This window comes from Sus scrofa, chromosome 7 (assembly GCF_000003025.6).
Source record: "Sus scrofa isolate TJ Tabasco breed Duroc chromosome 7, Sscrofa11.1, whole genome shotgun sequence".
In the NCBI taxonomy this organism is placed as follows: Eukaryota; Metazoa; Chordata; class Mammalia; order Artiodactyla; family Suidae; genus Sus; species Sus scrofa.
The window spans coordinates 80,988,889-81,005,452 of record NC_010449.5 but is presented as its reverse complement, the minus strand read 5'-3'; the positions used below and the strand labels follow the sequence as shown (position 1 = coordinate 81,005,452).

General features: G+C 41.3%; 1 protein-coding gene across 1 annotated transcript in view; it reads left to right on the top strand.

Moving 5' to 3' along the window:
• Positions 1-16,564, top strand: part of RYR3 (ryanodine receptor 3) — a 568,547-nt gene that overhangs the window by 203,124 nt on the left and 348,859 nt on the right. The window contains 1 exon segment of the mRNA XM_021099907.1: positions 3,971-4,078. Within this exon segment, the coding sequence (XP_020955566.1) occupies positions 3,971-4,078 (108 nt within the window).

Sequence of the window (16,564 nt, the reverse complement as noted above, 5' to 3'; positions counted from 1 at the left end):
AGTTCCTGGCTTACGAAGAGCTTCTGGCATCTCAAGGTTTTCTGTAGGACATTTGGAAACATTGCGCTTCTCTAGGCTGAGGACAGGGCTGGGGAGAGTGATTAGGAGCTATTTCAGAACAGATGTCAACAGAGCCCTTCTCTCCGTGCTGAGAATCATCAAACACATGCCCCATGCCTGCCAGGCAGTGACTGAGACACAGGCTCCAGAGCCCAGAGACGATGAGCTGGCCTCCTGGGGACGCTCATGTTGCAAAGAAATTATCTTTGATGGACGAGTGGCCTTTGCTCATTCTTGGGGAATGTGGAGGTGGGAGCTCAGGCCAGTGTGGAGTTTAATTAAGGTTGACAGCTGGTGGAGTGGGTCAGATAGCTCTGTGCTCTGCAGTCCATTCATGTCGCAAGTTGCTGGCTGCATTTTGTCTTTCTCCAGATATTTCCATTCCCTCGTTCCCTCCTTTATCACTGCCCACATGTCCTACATCCTGTGGGAATGGGTATGATCTTATCCCCAAGCACAGAGGGTCCAGGCAGGACCACACTCTAGAGGTAGGAAAACGGGAAGGAAACTACATAAACCAGTGGCTGATCAAGGACTCCCATGTGAGATGCTTCTTCCCCATGCTCATTATTCCTCTGTTGAAATGTACCCATTTGCGGAGTTCCCACTGTGGCTCAGTGGTAATGAACCTGACTAGTATCCAGGAGGATGTGGGTTTGATCCCTGGCCCCACTCATCGGGTTAAGGATCTGGCATTGCCATGAGCTGTCATGTACATTGCAGATGCGGCTTGGATCTGGTGTTGCTGTGGCTATGATACAGACCAGCAGCTGCAGCTCTGATTCCACCCCTAGCCTGGGAACTATCATATGCCATGGGTGTGGGCCTAAAAAGCCAACAAAACAATACAAAACAAAACAGAAACGTACCCATTTGCACCAGTAAGTAAATCATGACCACCTTTGGTCTTTTAATATCTGGAAGGAAGGAAAAGTAGAATTGGAGTGTCTGGTATCCGTGGTCCTCCATCAGGGTGGATGAAGATAGTGCTGGAGGAGAGCATCTATCTGCTGTCCAAGCAAACCAGACATGGGAGGAATGGAAGCTGGCTCAGGACCATGCAGTCTCAGGTGCACTTGGAGCTGTGAAAGTTTCTGCCTGAAAGAGACTGGACTAGATGAGTTTCTTGAAAAAGTGAGCATGAATGTTGAGATCATTGAAGTTGATGAGCCAAAATGCACCCATTAAAGTACCAACCATACCTGCAGACATTCCTGAATGGAAAATCTCCCAATCTCATGGTCTGGTGAAGTGAAGGAGGAGGAGGAAACACTCAAATCTTAGCTCTTTTTTTTTTTTCTTTTTTCTTTTTCTTTCTTTTTTTTTTTTTTTTTTTTTTTTTGCTTCCTATTTTGGTGACATGAAATCCAAATAGACCAAGAAGTGGTAGGGACAGAAACTTCTGTAAAATCTTCTGAGACGGCATCCTCTTTTGGGAGACCAAGTCAGATGATGTGTTTCCAGCATATGGTCCTTATGGAAATGCTTTATCATATTATCGTATACTACTTGTAATGATGCGGTATGTGCTCTAAAAACCACTACCTGGATGTGAAGCCTTGCCCTGCAGCACCAGATGTCTGCTTGCTCAAGTCCCATACAAATGAGTTAATTACCTGCAGCAGACTTTGAAAACAAAGCAAGAAACGTGTAAAATAAAGGCTGTTGTCTCTTTGTGTAACAGTTTCTCCTGGGATACATCATGTTCATAAAGAGAACTGGGCAATTTCCTATAGCTCCAGAATTCTAGGGAGCCTAGGTTTTTAGGATTTCTGACCATAGAGACCCTGAGTAGAAAAGCATTTAAGTGGCAGGTGGGCAAAATGTAAGTCACCAATGGGCCAGTAGCTTTTGGGATAGCATTACCCACTCTTGGCTTAGGGAGTATGGAACTTTAGTAAAGGGAACTACTGGGAAGGTCCAACACATGGGACATCATTTTTGAGGGCCTAGAGGTTGGGGCAGGGAGGAGGAAGAATGTACAAACACGTGGAAATTAAAAGGAACTTAAGGATAGCTGATTCCATTACCTTTATTTTTATTTAATTTATTTATTTATTGGGTCTTTTTGCCATTTCTTTGGCCACTCCTGCAGCATGTGGAGGTTCCCAGGCTAGGGGTCCAATCGGAGCTTCAGCCGCTGGCCTTTGCCACAGCCATAGCAACACAGGATCCAAGCTGCGTCTGCGACCTACACCACAGCTCACGGCAACACCGGATCCTTAACCCACTGAGCAAGGCCAGGAATTGAACCCGCAACTTCATGGTTCTTAGTCGGATTTGTTAACCACTGAGCCACAACGGAACTCCCCATTATCTTTATTTTTAAAATGGGAGTTCCCATTGCAGCTCTGCAGGTTAGGGACCCAACATAGTATCCATGAGGATGTGGGTTCCATTAGTAGCCTCACTCAGTGGATGAAGGATCTGGTGTTGGTGCAAGCTGTGGTGTAGGTCTTAGATGTGGCTCAGATCCGGTGTGGCCATGGCTGTGGCATAGCCCTCAACTGCTGTTCCGATTCAACCCCTAGCCCAGGAACTTCCATATACCACAGGTGCAGCCATTAAAAAGAAGAAAAAAGAGAATAAGAAAAATGAAAATGTTGAAATTAGAGGGGTTATCTGTGCCTTAGCAGCAGGCTTGCTTTCACTTTTAAATTGGAGCTCCATGGAAACAGCGTTGCTTGTCTCTGAATGTTTGACATAGTTGTTGGTGACTTCTAGCTCTCATTCCTGTTACTTTCATGGTGTTAATGTCCAGCCAATATCATGTTGGAAACAAAGGCTTAGTATGCAAAGTAAATATAAGCTGCATTCCCAAGGAAAATGGTGTATCCTGGAACCAAATTGTAAAATTCCTGAAGAGCAGCGATTTTGTTGTGCATGTCTTTGTATCTTTCTCAATACCAAGCATTGTGTTTTATATAAATATAAAACTTAAATATTTGCTTATTGAAAAATACTCCAGCTGTGAAAAAATCTGTAATATTTTCATCATCAGCAGGAACAGTATGAAGTGTATGGATCTGGAGACAGACTGCCTGGATTTGAATCCAGCTCGGCTGAATATAAGCCATGGCCTTGGGCAGGGGACCTAACTTCTCTGTGTCTTAGTTTCCTTGGCCGTAAACTGGAATATTACTAATAATGATATATAAATTGTTCATGAGGATTAAATGACTTAATATATGCCAAGCATTTAAAACAATACCTGGAACAGGAAATTACTCCATGAACATTAGCTATTACTAGTCAGTCTGCAGAGAAGGCTATTTGTAATTTCTTATGAGAAACGTTCCAGAATAGCATGATTTTTATTGGTGTGCATAATAAATTAGAATGACTGTTATAGAGGTCATCAGTTCTCATGGTTCTGGACCTTTCTTCATTCAGAATTAAATTTAATATAGTTCTTAATCCCCTCTATTACCTCTGTTTACATGCTGGTATCTAGATTTTCTTAATGAATAAATGGGCTCCATATTGTGGTCACTGTTGTCTGGAGCCACATTTTGCTCTGTCCGTTGTCCTCTTACAAATTATTGTAGATGAGATCCCATTGACTTTCATCCTTTGGTTCCACGAGACAGCAGTGTCAATCAGCCCTCCCTCCTTTAGCAAGGCTCTGTGTGTGTTCTTCAATCCCAGGGGTGCCCTCCCCAAGTTGACATCTTAGTCAGTGTTCCCTTGAGACCTGAGGATTTTCTTTTCCTCATCCTTTAGAATCCAGCTTGAAACTCATCTGAACTTGAGTAAGGAGAATCCGCCTTGTATACTCATCCGCCCAACTATCCATCCATCCATCCAACTGTTACTTTGATTCATCAGCTCTTTAACCTTGAGATGTTATTGCTTGACTGATACACACCTGATATGAGTAAGGATCCTCATTCTGGTTTTATTTCCACAGTATGTTCCTCCAGATCTCTGCGTCTGCAATTTTGTGCTGGAACAGTCCCTCTCTGTCAGAGCCCTTCAGGAAATGCTTGCCAACACAGGTGAAAATGGCGGCGAAGGGGTGAGTACCTGGCTTATGTCCTAGGTGGGCACTGAGACACACCACAGCCCAAAAGTACACTTCATTTCATTCCTTTAGCTGTGAGCTGGAAAACCTTGGTATCCTTGAGTCAGTCCTCTTATTCCTCTTAGTTAGCAGCCAACTAACGCAGCTTTCTATGAATTAACCAATTTCCATCAAAAAATAAAATAGATCACCATTACTGCTGCCTGAGCAGGGCATGAGACATTGACCTCATAATCCATCAGGAAATGTGGAGAGGCTAAAAGGGCCTTGGGATGGAGGGTACCTGTGAGGCAAGTTCTTTGTTCTTGAGAAAGTCTCATCAGAGATTTATGACTGCCCTAATGGAGAACAAGCAGCTTATAGCATTTTGGAGAGATTTTCTTGTAGAATTCAAAGTCTTTGAACTGTTTCCAGATCTCCACAGATTGACTCATGATGAGCAAAAACAGAGCTGTCTCGAGTTTCTATTGTCGCTAGAATTGTCTCTAAGTATTTTACTGAGGGATTATGGTCTCCCAAAGGTCTCCTGGGCAGACTTTGGCCAGAGACCTCAGAGTAATTTTTGATGCTTTTCCTAATAACCCACATGTATTTATATTCACTTTTAAAATATTTAATTCTATGCCCTGAATATCTCAAGTCCAACCACCTCTCCACTGCCCTTAGACACTGTATTAGATGACTGTCCACTGCTTTCTGGGTTACCCCACAGCTTGCTAACTGCTTTGGTCCCTTCTGTACTTACCTTCCCTATCATTTTTTTCCCCACTCAGCTGTCACAATGTTCTTTCAAAAATGCATATCTGATCATTACATTTTACTGTCTTAAAATTCTCTGTCTTTCCATTACCTTGAGAGAAATCCCAAATTCCTTAGCTAGGCATTAAAACACACATCCCCCAAGTGCTCAGTGATCCAACCACATTGAATTCCTTTCACTTCCTCAACCATGACAATTCTGTTTGCCTCAGATCATAAATGTCAGCTGTTCCCTCCATTTAGAATGGCTTCCTCCTCCCCTCTCTCTTCCCTTAGGTGATTTTTACTTCTCTGTCAAGGGACAAGATATTAGATTGACTGTGAAGCCTTTGTTGACCCCTTAGGTCTAGGATAGGTGCCCTTGCTTGAGCAATAGTTAGTGAATAATTCTTAACATTCTATACTGTAATTGCAAGTGTATGTGTTTGCTTGGTTTTGGTTTTTTTGGTTTTTTTTTTTTTTTTTTTTTTTTTTGCATCCTATGTTGCACGTGGGTAGGAACTGTTTGCAGTACCCAGCACTTTGTTGCTTGACTCGAATGAACTCATACATAATGAAGAAGGGTCTCATTTGTGGTAGAAGAGACAATGACCACAGACTCAAGAGAAATAATATTTACATTGAGGTCATCTTCTCATTCTTAATGTGAACTTACATAAGTCTTCTCATCTCTTGTGGCTGTAGTGCTCTCATCTATAAAATGGGGATGTTTAATTAGTTTTCTAGGGTCCTAAATGCCAATATTTGTGACTCTTCACGCTTTTGCTTTAGAATAATGTGCTGCTATCAGCCACATGAAAATAGCTTTGTTTTGTTTCTTGGAGCAATAGCACAGCTGATTTTTTTGTTCTTCTGATGTTCATTGAAGGCACTGTTCACTTCTCCCTTGCATTGATTGACCTCAGTACACCATGCTTTCCTCCTTAGGCACACACCCTCAAACGTTTCTGCTTCAATATAACAAATTTATTTTTAATTGCTCACATTTTTTCCCAAGATAATCACAACTATCCCACTTTCAGTGTCAACCAAGATCAGCCTAGACCCTGCCAATTTATGGCCCCAGAATAGAAATTGGGAAAAAAAAAGAGAAGCTATATTAACTGGAGAATTAGCTCATGGGAATTCTCTTATCCTCTTTTCTTCAGAAAGTGCATTTCAAAAAAATTCTTTACCATTTAGTTTGAATAGTTTAGGGAGTCCTGAAGATGACAAAGTAAATTGAAAGGCTCTGGTTATAATCCTTGCTCTTGTTTGTTGCCAGGAACTTAAATAATAATCTCAACTTGGTTTATCTTAAAAAAAAAAAAGAATAAATAACAATTCATTTTCCAAATAGAATGCAAAGAACAACTTAAGACTGAGTGGAGTTCCCGTCGTGGCGCAGTGGTTAACGAATCCGACTAGGAACCATGAGGTTGCGGGTTCGGTCCCTGCCCTTGCTCAGTGGGTTAACGATCTGGCGTTGCCGTGAGCTGTGGTGTAGGTTGCAGACGTGGCTCGGATCCTGCGTTGCTGTGGCTCTGGTGTAGGCCGGTGGCTGCAGCTCTGATTGGACCCCTAGCCTGGGAACCTCCATATGCCACAGGAGCGGCCCAAGAAATAGCAAAAAGACAAAAAAAAAAAAAAAAAGACTGAATGCTTAGTTTTGGAGCATATGAATAAGACATACCTTCATTACCAGCCATGTTATAGCAGGTTACTCCACATATATTTCAGGGGCTATATTTAATTTACAACATTTAAAAACCAATATTGGAGGATCCATCCTCTTTGACAACTCAAGCCTGAAATAAATGATCCATGACATTTTTATTATTAAATAATCATTGGATAACAATCACCATGTTGAGTCCAAGTCTGAAATTTCCCATGTGTTCTTTTGCTGTTTTCTGCTATTTTACCAAAGACAAGAACTGCTTAGTAGTTACTTCACATCTTGATGCATTATTGCTGTTATTTTTAATAACTGCGGCTCTTCAAGCTGGAAGGAAGGGACTTAAAAAGAGCTAGAGTACAGAGGGGAGAGGATCCTCTTTTAAAATGATTAAGATTTTATTATTGGTTGGAGGCCCTACCAGTTACCTGAACAGCTGCTATAACCCTCTTAGAACTCTCCCACAGTTCCATCTGGGCTCTCAATCTTTATTATGAGAAATAATAGTTTTCTATAACCTCTTGAGTCTGAATGTTTTGCTTTTCTGAAGTGATTGCTGTGCATACTTACTATTAGTACTTAATTTGATTTGAGATGATAATAATCAGCAGGGAAGAAAAAGAAAAAGAGGAAAAATCAAGGAGGAAGTGAGTTAACATGAGAGACCATAATGATTCTCTGAGGAGCCCGGAGATGTCTGACTGGGTGGGCACTGCCGCTGCATGCCAGTCCATTCTGTTTGGAAAGAGGCATTTACTGCTTTTAAATAGATACTGCTTCCACTAATGATCATGACTGCCACCAAACGGGATGCTTTGAAGAGTGTCATTTTTCCGTCTAGGCATCAATTGGTCTGTTTGCTGCTGCACAGCAACTGGACTTTTTTTTTTTTCTTTTTAATGACTTCAGTTGTTTGTTTACTTACATGATGAGTGTACAGAAGTCTTTTTGCAAGGATTGATGGTTTTGCAGCATTCCTTTTGCTAACCAGGGAAACAGAGGTGTCTATCCTGGTTTAACAACAGGGAATTTATTCTTGAAATGTCCTTAGCTACAGCCAGGAGCACGTGGGATCCAGCTTTATGTTGAAGAGGGGCATGAATGATGAGGAGGCCCTGGGGGCAGAGGACATTCGTGCCCTTCAGCGTCCACCCTCGCTAAACTCCTCCTTGGGTCACTTTACTCTGATTAAATCCTACCCGATGTTATTCTGGGGAATATCATCAAGAGATGGATGCTTGGCACTGTGGCCAGTTAAATAGCTGGAGTTTGAAGTAGAATCCTTGCCAACAAATACCAACATTTTTTTCCATTGTGGAACAATGGGACCTACAGAATGTGAGGTCCCCAGCCCCCTTCAGCAGGACATGGGGCTAAAAAAGAGGTCACCTTCTCCCTCTGTGCCCTCCATCCTCATCATCCAATAGCAGTGACTTTGAATTCAGAAATAGCAGCATTTGTAGTAAGAGAAGTCCATTTTGCAGGCAAGTGTTTTTGGTCCAGGCTGTGCTAGACCATATGGCCCCTTGGAAAAATTATTTCTCCTTTCTGTACCTTACTTTCCGTGTCTTTAAAATGCAACCTCCCTCATGGGGATTGGTGAGAATTCAATGAGATAAGTACTGATAGGTGCCTGTGAGTGTGAAAAGGAATATCAGTACCTCTTTTCATGTCCCAGATCCTTCAGGTATATTCAAATGCCTTAAAGGAGAGAGTTAACATGCGTGTGACCAGGTGCATGTTAAATCAAGGGCCGTATTACTACAAATGGGTTTTAACATGGATGAGTGTAGTGCTCCCCAAAATGAAAGACTGATTAACACAGTTACCAGCTGAACTCCTGATAAGGGCTCTGGTTTTCTGTAAAAAGTTGACTTAATCACTGTTAGACTTTTACCATGTTAAAAAAGAGAGAGAGAGAGATGAAATATACATGTAAAGAGAATCAATGTTATGATTATATATGATTGTGACTCTAGATTCTAAAATATCTAGAATGCTAATACACAATCTGCTTGTTAAACTTGATTCGGGGAGTTCCTATTGTGGCTCAGTAGGTTACAAACCCGACTAGTATCCATGAGGATGTATGTTGGATCCCTGGCCTCTCTCAGTGGGTTAAGAATCCAGTGTTGCCATGACCTGTGGTGTAGGTCGCAGATGTGGCTCAGATCTGGCATTGCTGTGACTGTGGTGTAGGCCGACAGCTGCAGCTCTGACACAACCCCTAGCCTGGGAGCTTCCGTATGCCACGGATGCAGCCCTAAAAAGCAAAAAAAGAAAAAAAAATAATAAGTAAAACTTGATTCGGGAATATGACCTGGATAGGTGCTGTTTATGCAAGAACCTTTCTTAGAGATAACATCACTGAGAGGTGGTCCTTTAATTCCCCATATTATTTATGGGATGAGCTTTAGGAGGAGTTAAGAGGAATTTCAGGCTTCTTTCACTTGCCCCGTCCTCAGAGTACAGAATATTCCAAACAACACAGCCACTAAAGGAACGCGCACTGTGGTGGCACATTTGTCATGCTTGGGGATGATGTGCCTATGTTTTCTGTAAAGCTAGGGATTGCCTCCTAGCATTGAGTGACCTTGTAAGTGGCCTAGGAGGTATAATCTTACATTGTGCTGTACTCCTATAAATGTCATTTAAAGTACACATCATGAGGTACTTATCTTGGAGCCAAGTTCAAGACATTCATCCATCTTATAAAGTCACAGAAAATTTAGTCACAGAAAGGTGACAACATCATTAAAAAAGAATCTGCCAAAGATGCATCTCCCCTGACATCATTAGATAATGAATGCATGAAAACAGATGCTAATGAAGAGAATTAGAAGCCCCTTGTTTAAAGCTGGAATTCTGGCTGTGACCAGTGTGCCAACACATCCAGAATGAAGAAGGCAAATAGAAGCCTTACCTCTTTATTCCTGGGGCCCTGAGTTCTATGCTGTAGATGAGAAGAGATAACCCCCATCATCCAGATTTTGCTCTCAATCTAAGGTTTTCATCTTCCGTTTGTAATTGTCAGAAAAGAGCCAGAATGAGAATTTATGCTGGCACACATGTGGGGAGGGACCAAGACTGATGGAGGAACCCTGTACACAATTCGGAGTAAACCTCATTCCTGTTGACTTTTTTTTTTTTTTTTTTTTTGTCATTTTGCCTTTTCTAGGGCTGCTCCTGCAGCATATGGAGGTTCCCAAGCTAGGGGTCTAATTGGAGCTGTAGCCACTGGCCTACGCCAGAGCCACAGCAACACGGAACCCGAGCCGCGTCTGCAGCCTACACCACAGCTCACGGCAACACCGGATCCTTAACCCACTGAGCAAGGCCAGGAATTGAACCTGCAACCTCATGGTTCCTAGTTGGATTCGTTAACCACTGAGCCACGACGGAAACTCCCCTGTTGACATTTTTTAAAAGAAAGAAAGAAGTTATTGAGATAAGTCTCACCATGGGCATTGATTACACCTTTAGAAGAGGGCATAGCGTTTCCTTTGGAGAAAAAGTACAAAGTCATGTCTGCAAATGTCAGGATGTTGGTCCCAGGACCTGCCCCTAAATGCCTTAAAGCTAGAGTAGGGAGGATCACCACATTAGGGTTCAAGTCTAAACCTTCTTTGCGCTAGTTGGTAAAAAAAAAACCACTGCATCCAGCTCTCCAAGTATCCCCTCCTTGCTCTCACTCAGGACCTCTCCTCTCCAGTGCCAGTGTCTGTCATCTCCAGGGTGTTACCCGTGCCTGCTGCCTAGTTGGCAGGAGCCAAATACCACAATATTAAATCCTCAACTTGCTTGACTTGACTGTGCTTTTTCTTTTGAAAGGGAGAAAAAGAAAATTCTATTTTGGGGTGTTTCCCTTTCTTTTTAACCTAGGGCTGGTTATCCACACCTGCTGCAAAGAAAAAAAAAAATTCTATTAACTTAATAATAACCCACTCTACTTGTTGAAATTGCTCTTACATGCAAAAGCTTGAGGGGTTTATATGTCAACAAATGGTCTTGAAAATCTGCTGTGTCTTAGTGTTTCCTCACCTTTGCTCGTGGCAGGCAGTCTGTTCTGGTGGCCAAGCTGAGAGCAGGAGTTCAGTCCTAGCACTGCCACCAACTGAAAGTTCGCAGGCAAATCTTGCCCTGCCTCTGGGCTTTAGGACTGACAGCAAAATGCAAATGAAGTTCCTCCCACTAGTGTTGGTCTTATTAGTACATCAAGTTGAAATGGAAAAGTGTTAGCACCTCACTTCCTCTGCTGTGTCCCATTGACAGTAGCCCATCACTGATTAGCTGTGGAAATGTTAGCCTGTGTGTATTGCCCATTATTCTGGATATCCTAGCTCCCTTAAGTGTAGGTGGATGGATGAATTAATTTACTGTCTTTCTGCTTTGGAGAAAGCAGAAAATTTGGGGAAAATTTTTTCAAACTCCATCCAGAATAACAACCCTAAAGCAATCACTAAGGGATGAACAATATAGTTTTCCTTGTTTTTTTTTTGTTTTGTTTTGTTTTTTTTTTGAGACATAAATCTCCTATAAGTCTTTTTGTGAAGAATATAGGATGCATTCAGTAGTTTTGACAGAATATTTTCTTCAATGATCCAGATATTATTTTCAGAAATTAAACAATAGGAAAAGGCCTCCAAACTAAGGTTTTTAGGGTGTTTTTCCACAGACCAAATTGTCATTAAACTTATATCCTTTCTCTTCCTACTTTCTTTTCCCCTCCTTACTGTTCTCTCCTATGTTATGCTATTATTTTAGATGTAATGCTGATGTAATGGATTTTAATGTTTCTCTCATATACTAATACTGATTAAAATGTCTGCAAGAAACTCATTTTATTGTTGAACTGGCCATTTGATAACATGGTATCTCATTACAGTTTTCCATCTAGAAGACCTTACTTCATGGTAAGAAAGCACCTGTGTGGTAAAAGAAAAATCTAATCTATTGTTGGCAATATTTCTCAGAGAAAGAAATTCCATATTTTCTGATGTAGGTGTTGGCCATGTTCCTTGGGTGAATATTCTTGCATAAATATAAGTATGAAAAAGTGCTGCAGACGAATTTAGGCTACAGCATGTTGTTTGCTTGCTAGTTTCTTGATGACATCAGCACTGTACTGGAAAAGTAAAAACAAACTTTTACATCTAATGTCACTGCTAACTTCTAGCTAAAATAACAAAATATACACCTGATAGGAACTCCATATCCCTTATTCCATTGGGTTTTCTCTATAATAAGTATCAGCAGATTCCTCAAATCACTTGAAAGCTTCCAGCAAGACTGGTGCATACTAAAATATCCATTTACTGTTTTGTTTTTGATTTTTGCTAGCTCAGTGACCTCTCAGAATGGGTATGTGATTCACTTCCTTACTATACACAAACTTTGTATGGACAACTGACTGCAGCTGTATTTGTAATGGGCCTTTCATTTGTGAGTGTTCAGGGCAGTTTTCATCTTCCATGTCTCTGCAATTTAAAAAAATACCAGTGTACCCCACACCTCAATCTGGTGGAGTTAGAGCTGCACACATAGAAATTTGTTGCCAAGAAGCTTGTTAAACTATTGCTCTGCAATTAGAAGAATGGCTTGCCTGCTAACACATTTTTTGTTGTTGTTCAAGATATTGGAAATTGTTTTTAAAGTCTTTCTTTTTTCCCTCAATATGGTCTAGATGGCCTGTAGCCCTAGGGTTCAACTAGGGGAGATGAGAGAGGTGTACAGCCTTGCCTTACTCCAAGTTTCTCAGTCTTCAGACTTGTCTAGTCTATTATGCAGCTTCCGATCTGCTCTTCCAGAAGACTGAAATTCGTAATAAAAATGGAAAAAGCTAGTTGGATATTTTCCCTTACTCATGCAACATCCCCAAAGTGAGCCAACAGAAGAATCAAATGTTAATTTCAACAGTTAAGAATAATCATTAAATTAACTCACTTTTTACATTTCTTCATATCCTGAGTAGAAGCATTTTCTAATGAAAGAATCCGCAGAATTAATTTTTAAAGCTCTAGACTCTATCACATTCCCTCTTTCTGAATATAGTGCTTCAGCTTTAGTAGAATTGCCTTTCCTTTTGTGGAATTTTTTTCATTCTGAAGTCAGTGCCTCCTGTTTAAAATCAATATACCTGTGTGATGTCTTGAGCCTATTTTGCAAATCTGGTAACACATAGCTTGGTTGATGTTACACAAACCCTGGAATTCTTGTTCTTGCTGTGGACATTCGAATCCTCTGGTAATACAGCCGTGTCAGAATGACTACAGTCATCTTAGAAAGTTGAGCCTCTTCCCCAGAGCTGGACTAAATGTGGTTTTCAGTGTGTGTGTGTGTGTGTGTGTAGTTTACATTTTAATTGCAGAAAAAAAAGTAAACATCTTCACTAAAGTTTCTTGGAGGAGTGAGTAGGGATTGGAGTACTTCAACTTTCCATAGCACATGCTAAGTAGGTAAATACTTGTATTTTTGGTGGGGATTGATGCCAGATTTTGCTGAAATATTTTTTAAATGACTAGTTGGGGTCAGAGATGGATTTCAGCTGCATTTTTAGGAATTGGTTTTAATACTAAATTGTAGGATATTTGAATTGAGAGGCAGTCTTTCATTTTAAGAGATTGACTTACCTTTTAAAAATGAAACGCATTTGGAATTCAAGGAATCCTGAGAGAATAGAAACCTTCCAGGTTACTTATTAGACTTTCCCTTTGATTGTGTAATTTACTTTTAATATCTACTGGAGTATAAATTATATATTAGTAGGGAAAATTGAATGAACTAGAAAAAAACTCCAACTTATTTTCATTTCATGAAAGTTTAATGAAAGCATCTATTTGGATATTCTGGCAAAGGAAAATTAACTTGGTGCCAGAGAAACCCCGATCTCCATGGACATTTTAATCCTCACTGGAGTGAAAACCCTGTAGCCAGTGTCCCCATTCTATGATCACAAATATCTGGTTTTAGAATTGGAGGATCTAGAATCAATGGAAAAAAAGCAAGAATAAGAACAAGAAGGTTTGGGGAATTCCCATTATGGCTCAGTGGTAATGAACCCAACTAGGACCCATGAAGATGTGGGTTCAATCCCTGATCTTGCTCAGTGGGTTAAGAATCCAGTGTTGCCAGGAGCTGTGGTGAAGGCCACAGATGTGGCTTGGATCCCAAGTTGCTGTGGCTGCCAGCTGTAGCTCTGTTTCCACCCTTGACCTGGAACTTCCATATGCTTTGGGTGCAGCCCTAAAAAGCAAAAAAGCAAAGCAAAGAAAAAGAAACTGATGGGGCAGAAAAGGCCTCGCACTCTGCAGGGGAGGAAGAGGAAAGCTGAAGGCAGAATACTTGTTCTTACCTGGCACCTCCTGTAGGTGAGACTAAGGCAGGTGCTGAGGTAGGAAGAGGGAGGGTGCTAAGCCTTGTTCCCCAGTCTGAAGATGTTGCTCTAGTGGGAGGGAGGAAAGCATAGGATAGGAGGGGCTGGGCATTCTGGCCAGGGTGCTGCCGCTCTCTAGGCCTTGTTCGGACCCTCTGCACCATGGGGCCTCTGAACTGCATTAGTGGATCCTGAACATCTTAGGACACTGTTCTGGGACCATTGTCTCTCCATGAGGAAGCATTCGCAAGTCAGGAATTTGCAGTTAGGAAAATAAAGGCAATGAATGCGTTGTTAAGCTAACTTTATAAATGGAAAGGTCTGTCTTATTTTCTGTGATGATGTCCTTTTCAGTATTCCATAACATAATGGTAATAAAGTTGGTGTACTTTGCTTTTGGAAATTATAGTGAGAGTATAGGTAATATATATATATTTTTTTTCTTTAATACCCTAGCTGGGCATAGTGTAAGGTTGGGAACTGTGTGTTGATGATCTGTTCTGGTCCTATTCTTGAAATTATACAAATTCTTAAACTCGTGAACCCCTAAGACCTCTTCTCATGTATGCTTTTGGGGCTCCATGCTTTAAGCAGTTTTAGCCCAACACCAGACACCCATTGTTGGCTTATTTACAATTTATTTTTAATGAAATCCAGGTAGTCGGTGTCCTTGTCAGTGGTTGTTACTTGCATCTTCCTTCGTGGGTAACTCCAGATCTTAGCCCTGTGATGGAAGGGAGAGGCATCTGAGTTCACAGGCACCAGTCGTGTCTTCTTTATCTTTTTTGTTGTTGTTGTTGTTGTTGCGGAGAGAAAAGTGGAGCCAGCACATTGTTAAGAATCCCCTGCTGCCATCTCATTAGTGAAGTGTGGCTGGAGACTGGGTTCTTGGCACCCATTTCTCTGCTGCTTCTCTGCTTTTATAACGTGGAGAGTGGTGGACAGGAGAACCGGGGTATTACTCTTCAGAATGCATTTGGAGCTATTCCCATGTCAGCATGGCCAGCACTCTGCAGACTTCTGTTGAAGAACAGCCTTTGGGGATTCGTTTGAGGAGGTGTGCTTCCCATTCCTAATTCCCCTGAGTCCTGCTCTCTAGGTGGGAGTGGAGTCAGTGATGGAAACTCATGGTATTATCACTCCTGAAAATACCCATTTGCATGTCTTTGGTGAGATGCTAAAAAATTAAGTTGAATGCGTTACCTTCCCCCCCCCCTTTTTAACTAGGTGTATATCTTTAAACAGTTGTTTCTTTTCTAAAGTTTATGACTGGATATTAGAATTTTCAGAATCCCTACTGGAGTACAAAAATTTCTGGATTTTATCTAATTCAGATACAGGTATCTGAATTGTAATTCTTGAGTCAAGGAGAGACAGAGGGAGAGGGAGCTGTCCGTGGTGCTGATTCCTTAAATTAGTGCAGCATGCTACCTACTCAGCTCAGGAAGTAGCTCCAGGGGCCTGGGGCAAGAGACCAGGCATTTTGCCCCAGACAGCTATAAGACTATGTGCCATGTTTTACCCCAGTGACTTTACCTTATGCCCTGCTCTCATAGGGGTTTTCCTGTATCAGCTTACCAAAGAGACTGTTGGCAAACCCTGATCCAGTTTTAGGATTTACACAATTTGGGGGGAGGGGGGAATGACCTGATGTAGTATAAACATCCCAAATTCACGTTCTTTCACTCAGCCTTTAACTGGGTTCAATGACATGTTTCTACACCAGTTTCATCCAGAGATTTCTAATACAGAAAATGGCGGGTGAATATTTGACAAGATGTTAGCATTTCATAACCTCTTGCTCTGCTCAGTGTTGTAAAGTTTTGGTGGCTTTGACTCCCTGTTTCACTCCTGCATTGCACCAAGTGTGCCTCAGCCCTGGGTGATGCTCAGGGCCTGGGAGAGGTCTGAGCAGCAGAGGTCACAATTCTCTGACCCCACATGATTGACTCAGGTCACCAGGACAATGAGCAGCTGCTGCTGCCCAGTTCATTGTTCCCTCCGGGAAGCATCTTTGATGTGTAGGCAGCAGGGATATACAGGTCCATGATTTATTAGCTACACTGATTTCATTCAGTGTCAGCGGGAGAAACAGTAGGACCGCAGTACTCCCAGGCTCTCTCACAAATGCAGTCTCTCACTGCCATAGAACAAGGAAGGGGAGAAATAAATTAGGAGTTTGAGGTTAACATATATACATGAATATATATATAATAGATAAATAAAAAGGACCTACTGTATAGCAGGGAGTAGGGGGAGAGCTATATTCAATGTCTTATAATAACCTATAATGAAAAAGAACCTGAAAAAGAGTATGTGTGTGTGTGTGTGTGTATATATATGTGTGTGTATATATATATGTCCTTATATGTCTGAATCACTTTTCTGTAATCTGAAATTAACACATTATAAATCAACTATGCTTCAATTTTTTTAAAAAATTAATGTTCTAATGACAGAAAGAAAACTGGAGAAAAAAAAAAAAAGAATATACCAGGATCTCATTGTTTATCCACTCCAAATGCTATAGTTTGCATCTGCCAGGATCTCATTGTTTATCCACTCCAAATGCTATAGTTTGCATCTATCAACCCCAAACTCCAGGGAACTGTATCTAATCACTTGCGATGGAACATGATGGAGGATAATCTGAGAAAAAGAATGTGTTTCATACACACACACACCACACACA